This window comes from Gossypium arboreum, chromosome 10 (genome assembly GCF_025698485.1).
Source record: "Gossypium arboreum isolate Shixiya-1 chromosome 10, ASM2569848v2, whole genome shotgun sequence".
Taxonomy (NCBI): Eukaryota; Viridiplantae; Streptophyta; class Magnoliopsida; order Malvales; family Malvaceae; genus Gossypium; species Gossypium arboreum.
Genome location: NC_069079.1, coordinates 41,368,722 through 41,394,381, shown reverse-complemented (window position 1 = coordinate 41,394,381; position 25,660 = coordinate 41,368,722). Strand labels below are relative to the sequence as shown.

The following is a 25,660-nucleotide window of genomic DNA, read 5'->3' as shown; positions in this document are numbered from 1 at the left end:
GAAGGGGAGGATAATGATCTGTAGCAAAGCCTATTAAGAGTTCAAAGAGACAATCTTTCACAATAGTCATTATAGACAATTATTCAAGTAAGAGATCGCATGAGATAGTCCTTACGTTCAAGCTACGAGAGTTCGTAAAAATTATTTATCTTAAGCCAAAACCTGCAAGGATTTCTTTTTATTTAGGAGTTCGCCAAGGAATATCTCTAAAATTGAGAGTCCGAAGTGGCTATCTTTAAAAACGGGCTATTACAGTGACTATCATTTAAGAATGAGTTCACAAGTATGAACTCGCATATATGAATCTATGATTATGATTTCGCATATAAAGATTATGTTAAATATGACTCCTATTTTAGTAAAATTTGAAAAATAATCTTCTAGCTAAACTCTGTTTATTTGTTTCAATCAAACTCCGATTAGTCTAGATTATTTTATTATTATTTGATCTATGAATTTAGCCTATAAATAGGCTCTTTTACTGTAACAGCCCGTTTTCAGTGAAATTGGAATAGTGGTTTCGGGACCACAAATATAAAGTTGTAAAATTTATTTTAATATTATTTTGAAGTCTACAGCATGATAGCATGATTGTGTGAAAATTTCGTTAAGAAATTCTACCATTTGTATACTCAATTTGTGAAAAATGACTAAATCGCGTAAAGTGCGAAAGTTGTGTTCTAATAGCTAAAGGTGTCAAATTATGATAGCATGATGGTTTGATCTTAGCTGAGTTAAAAGCTAAACCGATGTTTTTCAACAAATTTACAAGGCTCAAAAAAGTGATAATGAATTGCAAGCTAAAAGAGTACTATAATAGCCCTTTTTAGTCAAATCAGAATAGTGATTTCGGGACCACAAATCTGAATTCAAAATTATTGTTTTATTATTATTTTAATGTTTACAGCATGATTGAATAATTGTGTGAAAGTTTTGTTTATAAATTTTATCGTTTGATTAGTTAATTTGATAAAAAGGATTGAATCGCGTAAAGTGTAAAACTTGAGTTCTATTAGCTAAAGGTGTTTAATGGCTATAGAACTTTAAAGTGAAGGTCCTTAAGAGTTAATTAGCCCATTTATGAGATAATGGATGATAGTGGCTTGGTGTTTTGTGTAATTTTTATAGTTTTTAAAGGTTAAAATAGTAATTTGGTAATTTAATGATAATTAAAATTAGTAAAAACCGTTCATCTTCTTCATTTTCATCACAAAACCACAAAAAATACATGGTTCTCTTAAGCTAGGGTTCGGCCATCTTCAATCTTTACAATTTGGTATGTATTTTGTCCCGTTTTTAATTATTTCTACGTTTTTTAGATCGTTGCAACTAGGTCTAGCTAGCCCAGGGACTATTTTGCAAAACTGTTAAAGATTTTGAATGCTTCCATTGTTGAATAAGCATGTATTTTGAATTTTCTTGATAGATTATGAATGTTGGTTGTGAGTTATACAAGTTTTATAAAGTGATTTTTAGTGAAAATGCAAATTAGGGATTAAATTATGAAATGTTGAAAATTTGTGGTTAAAATGTGAAATAAATGGAAAATATGAGCTACTAGGGACTAATGTTTAAATTGGCTAGCATGGGTTAGCATTGAATTTCATTAATTTGAGTTTTTATGAAATAAAGACTAAATTGTAAAAGTGGTGAAACATTAGGGGCAAATGTTTAAATGTGTGTTTTGGATTAAATTGAATAGAGAGATTATTAAATAAGTTAATTTTGAATATATTTAGATCAAGAAAAGCGAAATTCAGATCTAGATCAGGGGAAAACTAAAGTTATCGACTAATCGACTTATTTTATCGTTTTCACATCCGAGGTAAGTTCGTATGCAATAAATTTCATTATAAATGTAATTTAAATGCTTTGATATTGTATAATTTTTGAATATAAGACTTCGGATAAGTTCAACAATGACTTGATGGTAATTCGGCATTCGAAATCCCAATTGAGCCATAGGAATAGTTTAGGATACTAGTGACATGTCATTGGGGATACACTAAGTTGGCTTCGGGCCATGACATTAGCACTTCTGGTGCGAGTTATACCAGTTTGGCTTCGGGCCATGAATATCGGTTGATTTAGCTTCGGGCAATGATATCAGTACTTTGGATATAAGTTACCTTGATTTGGCTTTGGGCTATGGTATAGGTACTTAATGTGCAAGACTCCTGAGTATCCGACTTCTATTCCAAATGGTTCAACGGGTAAATGAATGATGTGGTTGAGAATGAGATTGGTACGAGATGGTACAAGTATGTGTATAAACCATATTAGCTTTGAATTGAAGAAATGGTGAAGAAAGTATATAGTTTTGTGAATGAGTAATTGAAAGGTTTATTAGTTGAGGTGAATTCATATATCTATAATCAATTGTTGAATTATGTGGTTATGATTATATTGAGTTTATTTCATACGAGCTTACTAAGCTTTATAGCTTACATCGTTTATTTTTCTATGTTTTATAGTGAATTCAAAGCTAGCTCGAATTCGGGGATCGTCGGAGATCGCTTCATACTATCCACCTATCACTTGGTACCTATGAACTTTGGTATTTTAAGTATATGGCATGTATAGGGACTTTGGTCATGTTGGTTATGTTTTAGTAATGACTTTGGCCATTTGAAGTGGCTTGTAAATGTATATGTCTTGGTTTGTATATAATAGCCATGAAAGTTGGCTTATTTTGAGTTAATTTGCTTGTTTATATGTGTTTGTGCCTATAGTTAATGTTATGTAAATTAAGGTTGGTTTTGTGATGCTTATTAATAGTTGGTATTATGGAAGTTGAATGTTGATATTGGTGATGTTATTTGTTTGTGAATCAAGGTAAATAATGCATGTTTTAAGTATCCATATTGATGATCTAAGTTTATGAGATTTTGGGTATGAATGGATTGGTCTATTTTGCAACTTGTGCGTATTGAGAAATGTGGTATAGAATATGCATGAATTAGGTTTGAATTGTTTGGTTTAAATGTATATTTATGCCATGGAATGGTGCAAATTGATGTGTTGTAGGTACATTCAAATTTGGGTGGCAAATTAGCTTGGTAAATAAGCTATTTTGTCCACACAGGCAAAGACACGGGCGTGTGTCTCAGCTGTGTACGTCACACAGTCATGTTACACGGCCTTGTGTTCCCTAGTGTTGAATTTGAAACCAAGTCAGTATGCTCTACACGGTCTCACACACAGGCGTGTGACTTGGCCGTGTGGCATAAGTCAGTATACCCTACAGGTTTGGTACGGCCTAGCACACGGCCTGACACACGGGCGTGTATGGCCATTTTTAGGGCACATGGGCTAGCCACACGAGCGTGTGTGTTGGCCGTGTGACCCAAGTCAGAGAGTTACAAGGGGTCGGACACGAGCTGGGACACGACCATGTGCTCCCATTTCGAATGCCTACATGGTTTGTGACACGGGCATGTTTGTTGGCCATGTGAGACACACGGCCGGGCCACACAAGCGTATGTCCCCTGTTTTGAGGAAAATTTTCTAAGTTTTGTAAAAATTTCTTGAGCTATTGTTTAGTCTCGAACCACTCTCAAAGTATGTTTAGGGCCTTGTAGGCTCGTTATAGGGACATTATTCTTGAGTTTGATTAATGTTTACATGAAATGTGAAATTATATGTGAATTGAATGTTTAAATATTTTGTAAGTTTGATAATACTCCGTAACCCTATTTTGGCGTTGAATACGGGTGAGGGATGTTACAAGTACAGTGTGATTTGACTACTAATTCAGAGTTTCAGACCAGATCCGATGATTGTTTGTTGTTCTGAAGAAGAGTTTGTGTGCCGAAGAATTCCGAGCTTATACAGAAAGTTTTGCACGAAGCTCACAGTGGTAGCTTATCTGTTCATCCGGGGAGTAACAAGATGTATAGTGATTTGAAACAGATGTACTGGTGATCGGGTATGAAACGTGATATTTCTGAAATTGTGTCGAGATGCTTGATTTGTCAACAAGTCAAAGCCGAACATCATGTACCTTCAGGACTATTACAGCTTGTGATGATACCGGAGTGGAAGTGGAATAGAGTTACGATGGATTTCGTATCGGGACTACCTTTATCTCTGAAAAAAAATATGTTATCTGGGTTGTCGTCGATCGATTAACGAAGTCTGCACATTTTATTTCGGTACGTACAGACTACTCACTTAATAGACTAGCTGATTTGTATATTTTTGAGATTGTCAGATTGTATGGAGTGCTAGTCTCCATTATTTCAGATAGAAATCCACGGTTTACATCATGATTTTGGAAAAAGTTTCAAGAGGCTTTAGGTACGCAGTTGCATTTTAGCACTGCATTTCATCCTCAAACCGATGGTTAGTCTGAGAGAGTGGTTTAGATTCTCGAAGATATGCTTCGTTGTTGTGTTTTGGAGTTTGAAGGTAATTGGGAAAAATATTTACTGCTGGTTGAATTTACATATAATAATAACTTTCAATCAAGCATTAAGATGGCACCGTACGAAGCTTTGTATGGTCGTAAATGTCGAACTCCATTGTACTAGACTAAGCTCAGTAAGAAAAAGATACACAGGGTTGATTTGATCCGGGAGACCGAAGAGAAAGTAAAAGTGATTTGTGATAGTTTGAAAGTAGCTTTGGATTGACAGAAATCATATGCGGATTTGAAACGTAAAGATATTGAATTTCAGACTAGTGATAAAGTGTTTCTGAAAGTATCGCCTTGGAAAAGAATTCTCCATTTTGGTCGCAAAGGAAAATTGAGTCCACGATTTGTCGGACCGTAAGAGATTATCAAGAGAACTGAGCCAGCGGCTTATCGACTAGAGTTATCGTCAGATTTAAAAAAGATCCATAATTTGTTTCATGTGTCTATGATACGACTGTACCAATCGAATCCTTCACATATAATTTCTCTAACAGAAGTTGAGATTCAGCCTGACATGTCGTATAATGAAGAACCGATCAGAATCTTGGCACTAGAGATCAAAGAATTGAGAAATAAAATAACAGCCTTAGTAAAAATTCTTTGGCATCGTCATGAGATTGAGGAGGCTACGTGGGAACCCGAGGAAACCATGAGAAAACAACACCCTAACCTATTTTTTGGTAAGATTTTCGAGGACGAAAAGTCCTAAGAGGGGAGAGTTGTAACGACCCATTTTCAGTGAAATCAAAAACGGTTTCAGGACCACAAATATGAAGTCGTAAAATTTATTTTAATATTATTTTAAGGTCTACAGCATGATAGCATGATTGTGTAAAAATTTCGTTAAGAAATTCTACCATTTGTATGCTCAATTTGTGAAAAATGACTAAATCACGTAAAGTGCGAAAGTTGTGTTCTAATAGCTAAAGGTGTCAAATAGCTATAGAACTTTAAATTGAAGGTCCCTATATGGTAATTAGACCATTAAATGAGTTAGTGGATGTGCATAAATAGGTAATTGAGCAATTTTTAAAGTTAGGTAAGGGTAAAATAGTAAAAAGAAAATTTTAATAAAAATAAATAAAAAAAGCCAAAAAGCTATCTTCTTCTTCTTCTTTCATGCCATAGCCGAATTTCACACTTGGAGAAGAGAAAAATTGTGTTCAAGCCATTTCCTTTGAATGAAAGTGATAATTTGTCCTCCATTTTTTTTTGTTAATTTTTATGTTTTTAGAATCGTTGTAGTTTAATCTAGCTAAATAGAGGACTAATTTGAAATACGATTGAAATTATAGGGTTTTTATATGGGAGCATTTAAGTTGTTCTTATGGATTAATGGAAGAAAATGAACCCTTATTGTTAAATAAACAACTTTTGTTAAGTGAGTTTTGATGAAATTGTTAATTAGAGGTCAAATTGAGAAATATGAAAAATTGGTCTTAAATGTGTGAAATTGTGGAATATTTGGGCTACTATGAGCACATATAAAATTCTACTAGGCTTAGATGTAGATGAAACTGCATGAATTTCATTTTACGAGCCTAAGGACTAAATTGTAAAGAAGTCAAAATTATAGGGGCAAAGTAATAATTTTTCCATAACATGAAATTTAGATTGAATTGATTAGTATTATGATTAAATAAGTTAAATTTGATTATATAGATTAAGAAAAGCAACATTCAAAACTAAATCAGGGAAAAGATAAAGTTTTGGATTGAACGATCGTTTTTTCGTCATTCAAGTTCGAGGTAAGTTCGTGTAATTATATTGAGTATTTATATACTTTAATTGAAATATATGTATTTGGATTGAGTAATTACGATGTATAATTATCGAATGCATAACCGATATAGTACGAAGAATACCGAGCCCCGTTTGAACCTTAGGAATTGTAGGATACAAATGACAAGTCATTAGGGTTACCATTTTGGTTGAGATTCGACATGTGTTGTGGACTCACCACAGCTTGTCTGAGCTTACCGATTTACACCTTGTGAGAGCCTACCGGTACTCAGCTCGTATGAGCTTACCGTATTTCAGCTCGGAAGAGCTTACCGATTATGGCTCGTAAGAGCATACATGTACAGGAATTGACAAACTTATAGTTTAGTACATCTAGTATGTACCAGCCACGTATCTAACGATATTCTAATGGTTCAACGGGCATAGAGTTATTATGAGATTATACAAGTTTGATACGAATTAGTACAGGTATTTACATGGAGATTGTATATATATATGGTATACGAATATATGGTATAAAAGTTACATGTACATGGAATTCTAATAATTGTTGAATTCATATATGATGCCTGATTTTTACATGTATACATGGTTAACTTGATGAATGGTTATGTGATACGCTTTGGCCAAATTGAATTGAGTTATGATTTGAGATTTCTTACTTAAATTGTGATTATATGGTAAGTTTAAATTCTATTTTTTCACAAACTTACTAAGCTTAAGGGCTTACTCCATTTTAATTTCCGTGTTTTATAGTGGTTCGGAAGCTTGTTCAATTTGGAAATCATCGGAGATTGCGTCGCACTATCAAACTCTCATTTTGGTACTTTGGACTTTATATTTAGAGTTAAATGGCATGTATAGGTATTTTGGCTAAGGTGGCATATATGTATTGTTGTATATTTAGCCAATTGATTTGGCTTGACAATAATAAATGTTTTCACATGTGAATATGTATATATATGGCCTTATGTTATAAGGTGTTTAGTTGTTATGTGAATGCCTTGTTATGAATTGGTAATTTAGGTACCAAATGGTGGGAATTGAGATGTGGTATGCATATTGTATTTAGGCACAATGTTTTATATGTGAGTTTGACTATTTAGGTATATTTTGGAAGCATAATTGGTAAGTTTTAAAGTGGTCAATTGATGTGCTTATGAGTATCATGTTGTATGTGAGGATAGTACATGATATAAACTCGATATTAGATATTTTTGAGTGTCTATTTATGTCATGGTTGTATGTGCATTGATGAGCTTAGGTTGGTATCATTTTGAGTGAGAAAATATGGCTTGGAAATTGACCTATTTTTGTCCACAAGGGCAGAGACACGGGCTTCTGTCTCAACTGTGTGTGACACATGACTAGATGACACAGTCGTGTTTCACCTGATGCTTCTTTTGAAACCAAGTCAGTAGCTTCACACAGCCTAGCACACGGGCTGGTGGCTTGGCCGTGTGGCACAAGTCAGTATACCCTTCAGTTTTCATACGACATAACACACGGGCATGCGAGGCCATTTCGAAGGGTACACGGCTTGACACACGGGTGTGTGGTCTGGCCGTGTGACCCAAGTCAGTGAGTTACACAGAGTTGGACACGGCCTAATGAACAGGCGTGTCCCATAGCCAGATAAGCATGTCTTCTATCCACACGGGCGTGTGACCCCTGCACTTTGAAAAATTTTCCATGTTTTCTTAAAAATTCGTAGAGAACTCAGTTTAATCCTGAACCACTTCTAATGTCTACTTGGGGCCTCAAGGGCTCGTATTAGGGACTGTATAAATGTATTTGAATAGTTTTTGGTATGAATGATAAATGTATATGAAATGCATGATTGTTTGACTTATAAGTCTGGTAATACTCTATAACCCTGTTCCGACGTCGGATATGAGTTAGGGGTGTTACATTTACAACCTTAGAAAATACACCTCATTAGATATTAGAACTCATAACACATTCAGAGAATTTTGTGTTTACGTTTCAAGGGTTCTTAGTTTTCGGGTTTCGGTGTTTAATTTTTATCTCCATCTCTTATAATCTTCGTTATTTTGCCATTATAGTATAATTATCTTTGCCTATGGTTTTTTATCCTCTTTGGAGGGGTTTTTCCACGTTAAATTTGTATGCTCAATTTCTCAATTTCTCCTGCTAATTTTACTTGTTCATTGTTTAATAGGATCGATCCCCAACAAGTGGTATCAGAGCTTGTTCAATTTTCATATATCAGCCCGTTCAGATATGGCAGCAACAAGGTTTAAAATTGAGAAGTTCGATGGTGTCATAAATTTCAAGCTGTGGCAAGTTCAGATGATGGCAATTCTAGTTCAAACTGGCCTAAAAAAGGTTATTACCGGAAAAAAGCCTGAGAATCTAAATCAAATATAATGGGAAAAGCTTGATGAAAAGGCATTGTCTGCAATCTAGTTATGCTTCGTGAATACGGTATTGTAGGAGGTTTTGATAAAGAAGACCTCATCCGCCTTGTGGAAAAGGTTAGAAACTCGTTATGCGACTAAGTCTCTAGCTAACCAGTTAGTGTTGAAACAATGTCTATTTACGTTTCGCATGAATGAATGTGAGCTTTTTAGAGATCACATCAGTCAATTCATTACTCTTTTAAATGATTTAAAGAATGTTGAAGTTTAGATTGACGATGAAGATCAGACTATGCTATTGTTGTGCTTTTTACCCCCTTCATACAAGTCTTTCAGGGAGACATTAATTTATGGCAGAGACAAACTCTCGTTAAAATATTTAAAGGGTCATTTGTTTAGTAGAGACAAACTCAACAATTAATTTGGTTTGGATAGCAAGGCAGATAGGCAAGCTTCCGTTTTGGTAGCATCAAAGAAGCGAGACAAAAGGTGTCGCTATTGTAAAAAGTTAGGTCACGTCAAAACAGATTGTTATAAATTGCGAAATAAAAGGGCTGCTGAGAGTAGTTAGGAAGATGTAGCTAATTCTAATTTGGCCGATGAAAGCGGCGATGATTTCTTGTTAATGTCAACGAGTGAAAGCTCTGAGCTTACGTCCGAGTAGATCCTAGATTCGAGATGTTCTTTCCACATGTGTCCCAATAGAGAATGGTTCTCCACATACAGTTCGGTTGAAGGTGGAGTTGTGCGCATAGAAAATGATTCATCCAGTAAGGTAATTGGTATTGGTACTGTTAAAATTAGAATGTACAATGGAACTATTAGGACACTCTCAAATGTTAGGTATGTACCTGATTTACGAAAGAATCTCATCTCATTGAGTATTTTAGACTTAAAAGGATGCAGAATCAACATCGAGTCGAACAACATTAAGGTATCTCATAGAGCTCTTATTTTATTAAAAGGTAAAAGGACTGGCAATCTTTATATTCTGGAAGGTTCTATAGTGACTGGTGAAATCGGACGTCCTTCTTCCATTACAGAATCAAAGTCAACTCGTTTGAAGCGGAGGCAACTTGTTCATAGGAGGAAAAAAGGTATGACCGTTTCGTTGAAGAAAGGTTCTCTTTTAGATGCAAGCTTTGAAAAGTTAGGGCACTGTATTCGTGAAAATCAGACCCGGGTTAGTTTTGATTTGGTAGTGTACAAGTCGAAGGCTAGAAGTCTTCCAGTTTCTAAGCATAGATTCGATTCAGTTAATGCCCTGCATAATTCAAGATAGGCCCGTAGCGAGCTTCGGCAAAGATGGTGTTGTGGAAATATGAGTCAAGGTAGAGATTTTTTAAGTATGACTCTTATTTTAGTCAAATTTGAGCAATAATCTTCTAATTAAACTCTGTTTATTTGTTTCAATCAAACTCTGATTAGTTTAGATTATTTTATTATTATTTGACCTATGAATTTAGCCTATAAATAGGCTCTTTTACAACCTTAGAAAATACACCCCATTAGAGATTAAAACTCATTCAGAGAATTTTGTGTTTACGTTTTGAGGGTTCTTAGTTTTCAGGTTTAGTTTTTATCTCCATCTCTTGTACTCTTCGTTCTTTTGTCATTATAGTATAATTATCTTTGCCCGTGGTTTTTTATCCTCTTTGGAGGGGTTTTTCCATGTTAAATTTGTATGTTCAATTTCTCAATTTCTTCTGCTAATTTTACTTGTTTGTTGTTTAATTAGGTCGATCCCCAATAGGTTCGCAAGTATGGTTTGCAAGTATGTATTTGCCAAGCTCGAGTACGCACATATAAGATTGTATATGTTAAGTCACTCAATTATCAACCCTCGGCTCCCTGATCTAGATTGGGTACGAACAACCCTCTACAATACCCTTAGCATAGCCTGAGACAGTACGTCGTCCCCTATAGTCTAAGTTTATGGCTTAGTCTCTACTATAGGTGTCTCTATCGACTCACTCATCTCTAAGTTGGGCATGCTGCTTCAAAATTGAAAAAAAAAATTAAAAAGTTATCAAAAATAAAAGAGTTAATATTTAGTATAGTGGCATTTGAAAATTCTAATTTATTACATATCTCTTTATATATATTAGTTTTTTTACTACACCCTACATAGTTATGATTTTAACTCAGCTTGTGAAGCTTTTAAATTTTTAGAATAGTGAATCGTATTTCTTTTAAAATTTAAAAGTTTTAACAAAATTTTAAAAGATAAATTTTCAAAAAAAACTCAAAAATAAAAACATTAAGAATAGAAAATTTCGAAAAAAAAAAGAGTAAAAAATTATATGAAAAAAGTTAAATGACATTAAGAATTTATATATGATAAGAATAACTACATTCAAGGTTAATATGCCAAATGGTACTTGGTATAAAAGTTCTACTTATATATTTTTTTGTTAGTACCTAAGTTTAACACTATTAAGTTTAAAAATTTTACACAATCAGCACTTGACAAGTGCTTTTTTTCAATTTTTTTTTTTAAGGGGGTTAACTTTGATAGTGTTTAAAGAAATAGCACATTGAAGTTTTCATGCCAAACTCAGGTACATTAACCCTTACGTCAGGAATTAAAACACAAGGACCGGGCGAATGAGACATAAGCGGAATAAGGGACGTGGCGAGATTGGATTGTATTGAATAAAATTGATAAACTGTTCACTTAATTGATTAGAAAATACTTTGCAGAGGAAGTTGACGAATAAGTAAAGAGCCTCAAAAATCCTTCGAGTATTGTGAGTTACCCAATCTTCCCCTCCTGCAATTAACCAAGCGAAAACCCCTTTTATCCACCATCATGAATCCTCCTAAACCCGTCTTTTTTACCAAAGTCCAACGCCAACACCTTTCGCTCCAGCGCCGCCTCGAAGACCTCCGCCGTTCTAATGACACCGCCAACAATACCTCTTATTCCCATTCTGCTAAGCCCTCCTCCGACTCCTACGACCGCCGCGACCGCGAACGGCAGCGGGAGAGGGATCGCGAATCCGACCGGAGGAACCGTGAACGTGAGAGGGAGGAGGAAGCCAAGGCTCGAGAGCGGGCGCGGTTGGATAAGCTAGCTGAGAGGGAAAGGGAAAAGGAATTGGATAAGCTAGCTGCAATTAAGAAGCAGTACCTCGGATCCAAAAAGCCTAAAAAGAGGGTTATTAAACCTAGCGAGAAATTTAGGTTTTCTCTCGATTGGGAGAACACCGAAGATACTTCCGGAGACATTAATTCTTTGTACAGAAACCCTCACGAAGCACTGCTTTTGTTTGACCGAGGGTTTAGGGCTGGAATGGATCGCAGGGACCAGAAAAAGCTGGCCGCCAAAAATGAGGAGATGAGAGAAGAGATTAGAAAAAAAGAAGGGGTTGAAGAGAAGCCGGAGGAAGCCGTGGTGCAGAGGTTAAAAGAAGCTGCAGCTAATACTTACGATACATTCGATATGAGAGTTGATAAGCATTGGTCTGAAAAGAAGCTTGAAGAAATGACTGAACGTGACTGGAGGTTTTTTAGGGAAGATTTCAACACTTCCCATGAAGGGTCGAAGATTCCACGGCCAATGAGGAGTTGGAGTGAGAGTAAATTGAGTTCCGAGTTGTTGAAAGCTGTGGAGAGAGTAGGGTATAAGAAGCCTTCCCCGTTACAGATGGCTGCGATTCTTCTAGGATTGCAGCAAAGGGATGTGATTGGGATCGCCGAGACAGGATTCGGTAAGACTGCTGCTTTTGTTTGGCCAATGCTTTCTTATATTTCTAGATTACCTCCTAGTGAAGAGAATGAAGCTGAGGGGCCATACACTGTTGTTATGGCCCCAACTCGTGAACTTGCTCAACAAATTGAAGATGAAACTATGAAGTTTGCGCATTATTTGGGTATTAAGGTCGTTCCTATTGTTGGTGATCAGTCAATAGAGGAACAACGGTTTAGGATTAGACAAGGGTGTGAGGTTGTTATTGCTATGCCTGGTCGGTTGCTGGATTGTTTAGAGAGGCGGTATGCTGTCTTCAATCAGTGTAATTATGTGGTTCTTGATGAGGCTGATAGGATGATAGATACGGGTTTTGAGCCCCAAGTTGTGGGTGTATTGGATGCTACGCCATCTAGTAATTTGAAACCAGAGAATGAAGATGAGGAGCTAGATGAAAAAAGGATATATAGGACTAGTTATATGTTTAGTGCTACAATGCCTCCAGCTGTGGAGCGGCTAGCTAGGAAGCATTTGAGGAATCCTGTTGTGGTCACTATTGGTACTGCTGGAAAGGCTACTGATTTAATTTCTAAACATGTGATAATGATGAAGGAATCAGAGAAGTTTCCAAGATTGCAGAAATTGCTTGATGATCTTGGGGACAAGACAGCAATCGTGTTTGTCAATACTAAGAAGAATGCTGATACTATTTCTAAGAATCTGGATAAGGCTGGTTATAAGGTAACAACTTTGCATGGTGGAAGATCGCAGGAGCAGAGGGAAATTAGCCTTGACGGTTTTAGGGCCAAGAGATTCAATGTTCTTGTTGCTACAGATGTTGCAGGGCGTGAGATTGATATTCCTGATGTGGCTAACGTCATTAACTATGATATGCCGAATAGTATTGAAATGTACACACATTGTATTAGAAGAACAGGACGTGCAGACAAAACTGGTCTGGCCACAACATTTTTGACTCTCCATGACACTGATGTCTTCTTTGATCATAAGCAGATGCTTGTTCAAAGTGGCAGCCCTGTCCCTCCTGAGCTGGCAAAGCATGAAGCTTCTAAGTTTAAACCAGGAACAATTCCTGATAGACCTCCTAGGCGCAATGACACTGTTTTTGCTCACTGAGAGTTTTTATTGACATGTGAAAATTCAAGCCCCCAATTTGCTTAGCTGTAGTATGGTATTGTAGTTGCCAATATATTGATCATTGCTGCTCACAAGTAATTGCACTGGCATTCCAATTGTAAAATTTGAACTTGGTATTTGTCAACTTTACTTTAAAGTGCTGCAGCAGTACCTGGTAATAGGAAGATGTTGAACTTTTTGAAATATTTTTCATTTGAGGTTACTGATTTCTATTTTATTTCTTTAGGATAGTAACATTTGTAGAAGCTATAATGTAGGGTTGCTTGTTTCACTGTTTCATGTTTGCTAACATTTAATTTTATGTTCCAAAGGAAAAAAAATAAAAAATAAAAAATAAAAAAACTACGTGATCCAAGCATGCAGGACTGAAGAAGAGAAGAAGAAATATCTCCGTTATATATGCTTATTATAGATAGATGTGCATGAAAGGCATTATAAGTGTTTTGAATGACAATTTGAATTGACTATCCCTCATTGCATGCTTGTGACATATTAAGTAGAGCATGAGAAAGTTACTGCCTTTGTAGCAGTCAGGTATTCACCAATAGATTGAATGTAACTTATATGGGTAAGACATTAGGGGTAGGATATTTTGTGAATGTAAGAATGATTATATTGGCTTGGAACAGAAGCCTTTACTTCGTGATAGAATATTTAGTATTTAAGAACTTTCTTGCAACGTTGGTGGTTTTCAAGTTACAAGGTTTCCTGGAAAGATGTACTAGGTGATATAGTTCAGAGTAGCAAAATTACAAACCTAGAGTGTTCTAGGAACAAAAGGCTGTGTTCTAGGAGTTGCTTTTGTTCAAGGTTTTTTGTCTAATTCTTCTTGATTATTGTACTGAATCGCGTGTTTTGAGATTAACTTTTCATTTTTCATACCAAATATTGGCTGAATCCTTGTGTTTTGAGATTATATATATATATATATATATATATATTAAAATTTTGAAGATTTTTACAGCCAAAAATTGTGTCGTTAAATTTCTTCAATAACTTTTGAAAAGTCTTACACCTTAATTTGGAAAACAATGAGCCTGTGTAATTTTTTTAGCATAATAATAATAATAATAATAATAATAACGATGATCAATTAAATGATATTTTACTCAAATATTTCAACCATTTAAATCGAATTAAAACTACAATTTTCTATCAAAAACTAAGATGCATAAAGTCTAAATGAAGATAATTTAAAACTAAAACCTAATATTCATAGAGTAAAAACAAAATCTGATTCAAGCTTCTAATAAAATCCAAAAACTTGAAAAAAATCAAGTTATAAAGTTTTTCCTCAAAATGAACTGCTTTATGAAAATAAATAGTAAAAAGATTCGAAATTGTAATGAAATGAAAATTTGTGAGTAATATTAGTCTGAAGGAAATATTAGTAATACAATAGGAAAAGAATAGTCTCAAATTAACATAGAAGAAACAAAGTTAATTAAACATGAAATGAAATATAATGTAAAAGTAAAGATGAAATTTAATAGTGAGTATATTAACAGTCAAGTTTAATTAAAATAATATAAAATATTATTATTTAGTGCTCCTTCAAAAATATTATTATATAGTGTTATCAATGGCAAAATGAGGGGCTAGTAGGGCTCAACCCCATAAAATAAAATAAAAATTTCATATGGATCCTTCAAAATTTTTAAAATTTTAAATTAGTAAAAATAAAATTACACTTTAGTCCCTTTAAAAATATAAAAAGTTGATTTAATCTTTTAAAAATTATAAAGATATGGTCTCTTAAAATGGTAGAATTGTATTTTTCTATCGTAAAAATTAAAATTTAATTTCGCTCCTAAAAAGATTTTTGGTTTTGCTCGTGGATGTTATTGAATTTAAAATGATAATCAAACAAGATCAATTAAGCTAAATAGATATAATTTAGTAATATTTATTAGAAAATTTAATTGCATGATTGCTAATAAAATGAAAATGAAAATAAAAATAAAGGAAAAATATTAAAAATTGTAAAATAAAAAAATGTATTTTATAGATAGTGTCTATATTAAAAAGTAATTTAATATTTACAAATTATTATATGGTGTAACTAGATTTGAAAATATTTTGAGTGTAATTATAATTAAATTTTGTAAAAATTATAATAACTATAATAATATTTATTATGAAAAACTAACTAAATGATTGCTAAAAAAATCAAAAACCAAAATATTACAAAAATATAAAACAAAGAACTAATTTTTCTAAATAATTGTAACAATAAAAAGACATCTGATAGATAATAAAATTACTTCATAAAAACAATATTATTACTTAAATAATAGGAAAAATATTGCAGAGTAATGCTTAGCTTAAATAAAAATTATATATAAAAAAACATGAAACTTAATACACAAATCAAAACTATCAAAATATTGTTTAGAAAAACTACTAACATATTAAATATAGCTCACAAAATTAGATATTATTCTATTTGTGGTACTAATTAAATTAAAGGAAAAACATTAAAAAAATTGGTGTAACTAAAATAGTGACTATAAAAGGATTCTCTTTTCACTTTGATCCTAAAAGAGAAAATTAGAAAACTACAAAAACTTCCTCACTTTGATCCTAGAAAACAAAACAAGTTAGAAAAACATAAAATTTGGAGAAACTGTGCATTGATAGGAAAATGAGAATAATCTTATACACAAATGTTAACACCTAAATTCATTAAACAAGTTTAATGAGGATTAAATTGAATAGATTACAAAGTAACTAGATAATTTAATAATAAAAAATGAAAAATGGGTGTTTAATAAGAATAATAAATCAAGAAATTGAAATTTTCATTTGGGTTTAACGGAAGTAATAAAATTTTATAATAATTTAAAATATAATTATAATCCTACAAAAATAAAAATATAAAGGGAAAAAAAAGTCGATTTTGATTCAGTTTATTCCATAAGACTCCCTTAGTAGTTATTTTATATATTATATGAATATAAATATAATAATAGATAAAGAGTCGCCTCTCCGCACGTAAACTAAATCGCCTCTCTAGTACGAAATTAGTTTTTTATTTTTCGTATGTTTTAAGCCAGTCTTAACGGTGGCTACCTGCCAGAATTCTTCTCTCACCCGTCAGACCAACACGCATAAAGGGGATCTCAGTCAAGACCTGCAATCATGGAAATAGAATTCGTTGAATTAACACTTGATGAAGAAGAAGAAGCAATTTTACAAGTACAAATTGAGCCGAGTTTGGAAAGGGAAGAACGAAATTTTCCTCTGGTGGGCTGTTTTTTAACAGCAAGTATTATTCACTTTCCAGCAATGAAAATGTAACACCCCTTACCCGTATCCAAGGCCGGAACAGAGTACGAGGCATTACCAGACTTAACAATACATATAGACAAAAACAGGGCCATAAAATTTCATTTAATTCAAAACTTTTCGAACACATGCATAACAAATAAAGCTAACTATATCATCACATCAAAACATAGGACATTGCACGATTAATTAAACTTATAAACCATAATGGATAAGGAACACATCTCATGATTTTATACGATAACTCAATGCAGATTGATACGTATGGTCAAAATCATAGTAAAAATACATATCACAAACCAACTTCCTATACATGCCACTCACTTGATATTTCTAATATTTGAATTAATTTTCCCAAAAATGATAGTTTGATAGTGTGATTTTGCCTCTGACGATCTCCAACCCCGAGCCGACCTGCTAATACTAAAAAAATGGAGAGGATGGGTAAGCTTTACGCTTAGTAAGTTCATATGAAAATAATAAGCAATTATTACCATGCTTTTCAAGATAAAACACTATAATTGTACAATTACACATATTCAGGACACGTTGTTTTCTGGAGTCCTGGTGTTAAAAAAAATCATATCTCAAGTTACAAAACTCGAAATAAAATTCCATAAATTTTATATGAAACTAGACTCATATGTCTACTTACTAATTTTTTTCTAGAATTTTTGGTCCGGCCATTTAGTACAGTTTATCATTTAAATTCTCCCCTATTTCAGGGTATGACTACTCTGACCCCTGTGCACTATGAACTGAATTTCTCCCTTTACAGGATTCCAACAACCATTCCGTTTGTTTCCCTTAAAATTAGATTCAATAAGGAATCCATGCATGTAAGGTATGACTCTCAATAATTTTTGTACAATTTACGGTGAATTTCTAAAGTCAGAACCGAGGATCTCGAATTCATTCAGACCCTGTTTCACAAGAATTCAAATATCACACAATATAGAATTCTTTTTCTTTTTCTATTTCTTTCATGTGAAAATAGACTCATTAATATTTATTTCCATTTTTTTTTTAAAATCTAATTTAACTTACACAATTTTTGGTGAATTTTCAAAGTCATGCACTGCTGCTGTCTAATACTGTTTTACTACTAAAGTTCACTTTTACACAATTTCACTTAATCCATTCCATTTTACCGAGGTTCGCTCAAATATTGAGCATATTGCTCATAAATTCAAATAAAAATATACTTGTACTTGTTCATCACATAATCACTTTCACATGTATTTTCATTTAATCGATTTCGTTGAACTCATCGAATAATAATGATACACAATTGCTCGCACATTTTCCCATTTCCACACTTGTAGTGAAGTTATCTGCACGCATAGTAGCCTCGCACTTAGTACTACACATGCAACCAACAATGCACGCATAGTAGCTCGCACTTAGTACTACACATGCGACCTCACAATAGATCATTCAGATCGTTTTTATTCCGAAGGTTCAATCGGGAAATTCCTCATTTTTCAACATTTTACTAAATTGTCCGTAATCAATTTAAATTCATAATTTACATCAAATAACCATTTGAAAGGCAGCCACATTTCATATGATATCAAAATATAATAAAATAAAAAGAATCGATAGATTATTTATGTACGAATTTACTCGAAGTGTCGATCTCACTATCCATAGTACCAATTGTCCATTCATAGTATAATAAGACACAACTCAAATATCAAATCAGCTTTTAAGAATTTACATAACATATATCACATATTTCATATATCACTTGTCATGTATCTTCATTTTCTTGCATTTCATGTAACATTCTTTCATGTCATATTTCCACATCATAAACACCATTCCATTAACTTTTCCAATATATTAAATCATAAAATATATGCAATAATAGTAAGAAATATAATTCAAACATAACATTGCATTATTATTATCATACGAACTTACCTCGATCCAGAAACAACAATTTACCATTTTAGTCCATAACCTTGTATTTTCCCGATTTAAGCCCGAATCTCGATTTCCTTCATCTATAATATCACATTTAGCATAATAATTAGTCACATTATCCATACGGGTCCAAAAATCATATTTTTAAAAATTTTCATTTTGACCCCTAAACTTTTGCATATTTTCACTTTTGCCCCAAGGTTCGGAAATTAAACTTCATCCTATTTTCTTATGTTTTATGACATGCTGATCATTTTTCCGTTCTATGGAAACATCAAATTCTCACTCTATCATGTACTTATGACTATTAGGTATTTTTACCGATTAAGCCATTTTGCTTGTTTTCACTTAAAACCGAGTAGCACAAGTTATCTAACATAATTTAAAACCTCATATTCTATCATAAAACACCAAAATACACAAATTTCACCTATGGTTATTTTTCCAAATATGAACCCTAGGTTGAATTATTGCTAGCATAAGCTAAATCAAGTTACCGGGACTCCAAAAACGTAAAAATCATTAAAAGCGAGGCTAGAACGGACTTACAATCGAGTTTGGAAGCTTGGAAACCCTAGCCATGGAGTCTCCCTTGGTATACACGTCCATGGTGAAGAAGATGTGCAAAATTGGCTTTTAATTTTGTATTTTAATTCATTTTACCCCTAAATGACCAAAATGCCCTTACTACTAAACTTTCTAAAAATTCCATTCATGTCCAATATTTGTCCATAAACTTTTAAATTGGTCAAATTGCTATTTAAGACCTCCTAATTAATATTTCAAAGCAATTTCATTCTAGAAACTTCTAGAATGCAAGTTTTGTAACTTATTCAATTTAGTCCCTAACTTCAAATTAAGCACTTTATGCATAGAATTTCTTCACGAAATTTTCATACAATCATGCAATCATATCATAAACCTCAAAATAATTATTTAAATAATTATTTCTATCTCGAATTTGTGGTCACGAAACTACTATTCTGATTAAGCCCTAATTCGGGATATTACAGAAAAGCACCATGGCAAATCTATGGCACCCAGTTAGAGGTGTTCAGATCCGAGATCTTGGGGAAAAACATTTTATGTTTCAATTTTTTCATGTTATGGATATGGGCAGAGTTTTAAAAGGATCTCCATGGACCTTCAATAATCATCTCCTGATTCTTCACACACTACAAAGGGAGGAGGATCCATTAAAAATCCCTTTAATTTTTACTCCTTTTTGGGTACAGATCCATGATATTCTAATAGGGTTTTTTTCAAAAAATTTGGCAAGGCAACTGGGTGATTTTTTGGGCCAATTTTTGGAGTATGATAGCTCAGATCTGGGGAAAGCCAGAAGGAATTTTATGAGAATTTGAGTCTAATTGGACGTCTGTTAATCATTAAAAAGGAAAAATGAGGTGTATTTTGTAAGGAACTGCTCATATATCAAATTCAAATATGAAAGGCTAACTCTTTTTTGTTTCTATTGTGGTCGCCTAGGTCATAAAGATTCTTATTGTGAAGCAAAAATGTCGTTGGGGGTGGAAGTGGTAGTTATAGGCTAGGATCTGTCTTTGAGAGCGCAATCTAAAAGAGCATTAGCAATGAACAGTATCTGGTTACGTGAAGATGGAGAAGACGAAATGGATGCAAGTCTCATCACCAGACGCAACTTAGAAAATAGGCCATGAGGAGTGAGGACTAAGTCGGAAATTAGAGTCTCAATTGATCCCGTTTTAGGGATTAACTTGCAAGGTATTTGTCCCTCTTCATCAAAATGGAGGGAAAATTTAATGGCCAAACAAACCCATTCAGCAATGGAACATGATTTGGAGGAAATGGTGCTAATTGGAGAGGAAGGAAAAAAAAGACATCGAGGAGAAAGTGCAAACCAAACAATAAGAGAAGAATGCAACATTGCAACAGCAAGAAGTAGGAGATTGTTGGAAAATAACCTTTTTATCATCGGCGGCTGCCAAAAGGCAAGCCGAACGACCGCAATGGAAATCTTAAGTTGGAATGTCCGTGGTTTGGGGAACCCACGGATTATTCGTAGGCTTCGGCATACGCTGAAGACACATATTCCCCAAATGGTCTTCTTCATAAAGACGAAGATAAATAAAATATAGATGGAACGAGGGCGAAGAAGTTATGGTCTTATCAATGGCATTGATGTGGATCTCGATGGTCCAAGAGGAGGTTTATGTTTGGCTTGGAAAGGCAATGTTTTTATTACGCTTCAGAGCTTCTAAAAAAGGAACATTGACATACTCATTGACGACCATAATAATGGATAGCAATGGAGATTTACAGGCTTCTACGGTTCTCCTTATGCACAAAATAAGGATGAATCATGGAACCTACTAAAGAATTTGAGAAGCAATGAGGAACTCCATTGGTTTTTTTGTGGAGATTTTAATGAAATCATGTATGGTTTCGAAAAAAAAGGAAGGCTACCTAGAGAAGAAAAAAGAACAGAAGTTTTTCATAACACTCTAAAAGATTGTTAACTGATGAATGTAGGCTATTTTGGAAATTGGTTTACTTGGGAAAGGGGGAATTTACCAAAAACAAATATTCGAAAGCATTTGGACAGAGGCGTGGCCAACGAGAATTGGATGTCTATGTTTCCTGAAACCACCATTCAACATTTGGTGCACTCGATCTCTGATCATTGCCCTCTTTTAATCACCACAAAAAAAAAAGAAGATAATAGGATGAGTTGGAAAACTTTAAATTCGAAGCATGGTGGGTCTTGGTGGAATCATTCGAAACTAAAGTTAAACTCATGTGGGAAACAACATCAGGTGATCTTTTACAGAAGCTGGATTACCTTAGAAAGGGCTTGGATAAATGGGCTGTACAAATCTGTTTATCTAGAAAACAGAAAAAAGAACTTTTGACTTCAAAGCTGTTTGATTTTATGGAAATTGAGAGGAGTGATAATAATTTAGCAGAGCTGATTGACACGAAGTTGCAATTGAACTTTGAGATTGATAAAGATGAAAGATATTGGAAGCAAAGAGCTAGAGTAAATTGGCTAAAAGTTGGGGACAGAAATACAGTTTTTTTTCATAGTCTCGCAGCACAAAGATGACGAAAAAATTACATTCAGAAATTACAGAATACAAATAGAAGAGAGACGGAAGATTTGCAAGAAATGGCAGAAATCGCTAAATCCTATTTCTAGGAATATACAAATGAGGAGATTTGGGAGGTACTAACAAGTATGGGCGCTACAAAAGCACCAGGTAAAGATGGTTTTCCAGCCTTGTTTTTTCAAAAATGTTGGCATATTTTTGAGGACGAGGTCTCAATTTTCTGTCTTCAACATCTGAATGGAAGCATGAAGGTTAGTCTAATTAATACCACGCATATTATTCTTATTCCTAAAAAAATTAAATCCAATCAACCTCTCTCATTTTCGTCCTATTAGCTTATGTAATGTGATTTATAAAATAATGGCAAAGACTATTGCTAATCATTTTAAAGGAGTTTTGGAGAAGTGCATTGACGATGCACAGAGTGCTTTTGTGATGAGACTGGCACTTCGAGAAGGGCACTTAAAAGGGGTTAAGGAGAACAAAAAAGGTTCACAAATATCACATTTGCTATTTGTAGATGATTGCATTTTATTCGAAGAGGCTACTGAAAGGGGAACTGGTTTCTTAAAAAAAATTCTACGCGAGCATGGAAACTATTCAGGACAACAAGTCAATTTTGATAATTCTACGGTTTTCTTTAGCTCTAACATCCGAGAGAAAGAAAAGAGACTAATTACTCGTATACTCGGAGTACGAAGTTCAAATGATCCAGAGCATTACCTTGGATTACCTAATATGGTGGGCAGAAGGAAAAAAGAGGCATTTCAAAACTTAAAAGATAGATTTAAACAGAGAATTGACAATTGAGTATTTGGCATCTCTCTCAATGTGGGAAAGAAGTTTTCATTAAGGCTATTCTTCAAGCTATCCCGACGCATACAATGGCCTATTTTTTACTTCATACAATGGCCTGTTTTTTACTTTCTAAAACTTTATGTGCTGATCTTGAAAGTATTATTGCGAAATTCTGGTGGCATAAAGGTCATGGTCAAATGGGCGTTCATTGGTGTGCTTGGAATGATCTATGTATTGCAAAAGAAAAAGGGTGGTTTGGGTTTTCGAAATCTTGATCAATTTAATATTGCTTTATTAGCCAAGCAAGGTTGGCGCCTTATTAATTTCCCAAATTCATTATTAGCACAAGTATTAAAAGTTAAATATTATCCAAACTCAGGTTTCATCCATGCACAATTAGGGAATTTACCTTCTCTTACCTGGAAAAGCGTTTGGGCAGCAAAAGGGTTACTGCAAGATGGTTTATGTTGGCGAGTTGGAAAAGGAGACCGAATTTCTGTTTGGAATTATCATTGGATTCCATGAGTCGACATTGATAGAAGCAACGACAACACCAACAATACAGAAATTGAGTTAATTTTGGACTTAATTGAAGCAATAACAAGAAAGTGGGAAGCTGATCTAATTGAAAATACCTTTCTAAAAAATATTTGACAGAAGATTCTGCAAATTCCTCTGGCGAAAGAAGAAAATGACGATTTTCAAGTCTAGCGAGGAGAACATTTTGGCGAATTTACAGCTAGAAGTGCCTATAAACTATTACAAGAGGCAACTATGGATCCTAGTGTTTTTTTAATACAGACTGAAACAAAAAATTTCTATAGGAAACTATGGAATTTACACCTCCCATCAAAAATTGCCATCACTATTTGGCGTCTTTCATGAAACTTTATTCCTACTCTAAAGAATTTAAGACTAAGAAGAGTGGCTTCTGATAGTTCCTGCCCTCGGTGTCGAAATACAGAAGAAGATAGCAACCAGTGTTTAGACAGTGCCCTACAACAACAGAAACATGGCAAAATCTTAATCTCTCATGGGTCATAAATTCTGCTATTCCAAATCTGAAATTCTGTTAAATCTGTGGGATTGGCTTACCTAGGTTTTCACCATAAGTAACAGTAAACAATGTCGCCTTTTTCTGCTGTGCTGCATGGATTATATGGAGCTCTAGAAACCAGTTTGTTCATGAGAGGAAAACAACAGCAGGACGAGATTTATCAAAAAGAGTTCAAAGTTACATAGCAAAAATTGATGGATCGGAAGAAAAACCACCTACTTTAGGTGATAACAGAAGACAGAGACAGATCACAAGAAATGTGAAAGCAACTATCTATTTTGATGCAGCATTCGACAGCAAATATTCAAGATCGACATCAGCCCTGGTTGTGCGGGGGGAGATGGATGAGTTTCTCGCCTCAAAAATAGTACTCCACTCCGCTATACCGTCCCCGATCATGGCGGAGGCATATGCAAGATTACAAGCAGTGAAGTTAGGTATCTCACTGGGTTTTCAATCAATTGTTATAATAGGAGACTCCAAAACAGTTATAAAAAAATACAACTCAACAGCAACAGACAAGTCAGTGTTAAGGGCGGTCATCCGAGATATTCAAAGAAAGAAACAATTTTTTCTAGAAAGCAACTTCCATTTTGTTAATAGATCAGAAAATGGTCAAGCCCATGAACTTGCAACAAAAGCTTTAAGAAAAGGAGAGGAAAAATACCTGGAGGAAGCAGCCTTCACTTGCCTTCAGTGCAGAAGAGAGGAGAGATGGTTGAGAAACCTGAATTGAAGGAAATCTAGAGAAATCTGAAGAGGAAGGGATAGCAGAAATGAAAAGCTCCTTGACAATTGCTATCATTTGAACAGCTGGTATAGGAACTCAAAACGTCAGATATTTAGTGGATACTAGCTATTTGATACCGACTGGATGTAATGTTTGGATTTGACGTTTTCTGTTTCTTTAATTTTTCTGTTTATTTTGTTTTATCGTGGGCCTCTTGTCTTTTTGGGCCACCTTTTCTTTATTTATTTTCTACTTAGGGTCCAATTCCATTGATCCAAAAGTTAATGTTATTTATAATGTTACTCATTTTAAGAATAAATAAAATCCAAATAAATTTTTCAAAAAAAATATTATTTGTTTGAATAGTCTTTAAAATATTTTATTAGTTTTAGTTTTTATTTTTATTTTAAAACATAAACTTATAGATTTCTTTTAAAGTTTCAAAATATTGAAATAAAATTAATATTAAAATTTTAAACACAAAAATATAATTATTAAATATAAATAAAATTAATTAGGCATAAATGGCATTTGCACATTAAACCCCAAATAATTAAAATATAATAATTAATTTAAAATTTTCTAAATTATTTTAACTTTTATTATCTAATTTATTCCTACTCTTAACTTTTAATGTTTAAATTTGTTGGGGATTGACCAGTATAAACAACAGACAAAAACACAAAGAAAAAAAAAAATTGAGCACTCAAATATTTACGTGGAAAAACTCCTCTAATGAAGAAGATAAAAAAACTACAGGTAAAGAAAACTTTACTAATTAGCAAACCAACGAAGCGTACAAGCTGGAGAAAATAAACTTAAAAGAGCAAAACCTAAAACTCGGCTACAAAGCTCTCTCAAAAACTCTCCCCAAAACTCTTTATCAAATATTACATAAGAGATATTGAATTAGCTCTCTAAAACAAGGTTACAAAGACCCTTTAAATAAGCTAATACTAAAGTCTCTGATACTAAAATTATTCAACATTGGCAACACTTAAAAAATCAATAATTTTTAAAATTTCAACATGAGTCGGGTAGTATTTAACACTGAAATTTCAAAAACATAAAAATTACAAAAGAATTGACTAATTTAACTAACCAATTGAAGTTGGAAAATTTGAAACCCTAAGCTCGTCTTTCTCCGTTCTTTCTTTTGCCCATTTTCTTTTTTTTTTCTTTTGTTTCGTTTAGCTTCGTGGTTTTCTTTCTTTTTTCTTTTTATTCATGTACTTATTATTATTATAATACTATAATATATATACTTAAATATTAAGTAAACATATTTTATTAATATATATATATATATGTATATTAAATTTACACATGTAATCATTAATACCATCCACTTGTTGAAATAAGGTTTAATTGCTTCTTTA

At 33.6% G+C, this 25,660-nt stretch overlaps 1 protein-coding gene across 1 annotated transcript; it reads left to right on the top strand.

The window, feature by feature from the left end:
- The first annotated feature begins 11,116 nt into the window (after positions 1 to 11,116).
- Positions 11,117 to 13,573, top strand: LOC108467239 (DEAD-box ATP-dependent RNA helicase 21-like). The gene has a single exon (XM_017767828.2). It carries the CDS (start codon positions 11,354 to 11,356, stop codon positions 13,367 to 13,369), a length of 2,016 nt encoding a protein of 671 aa, XP_017623317.1. The 5' UTR covers positions 11,117 to 11,353; the 3' UTR covers positions 13,370 to 13,573.
- Positions 13,574 to 25,660: the final 12,087 nt, after the last annotated feature.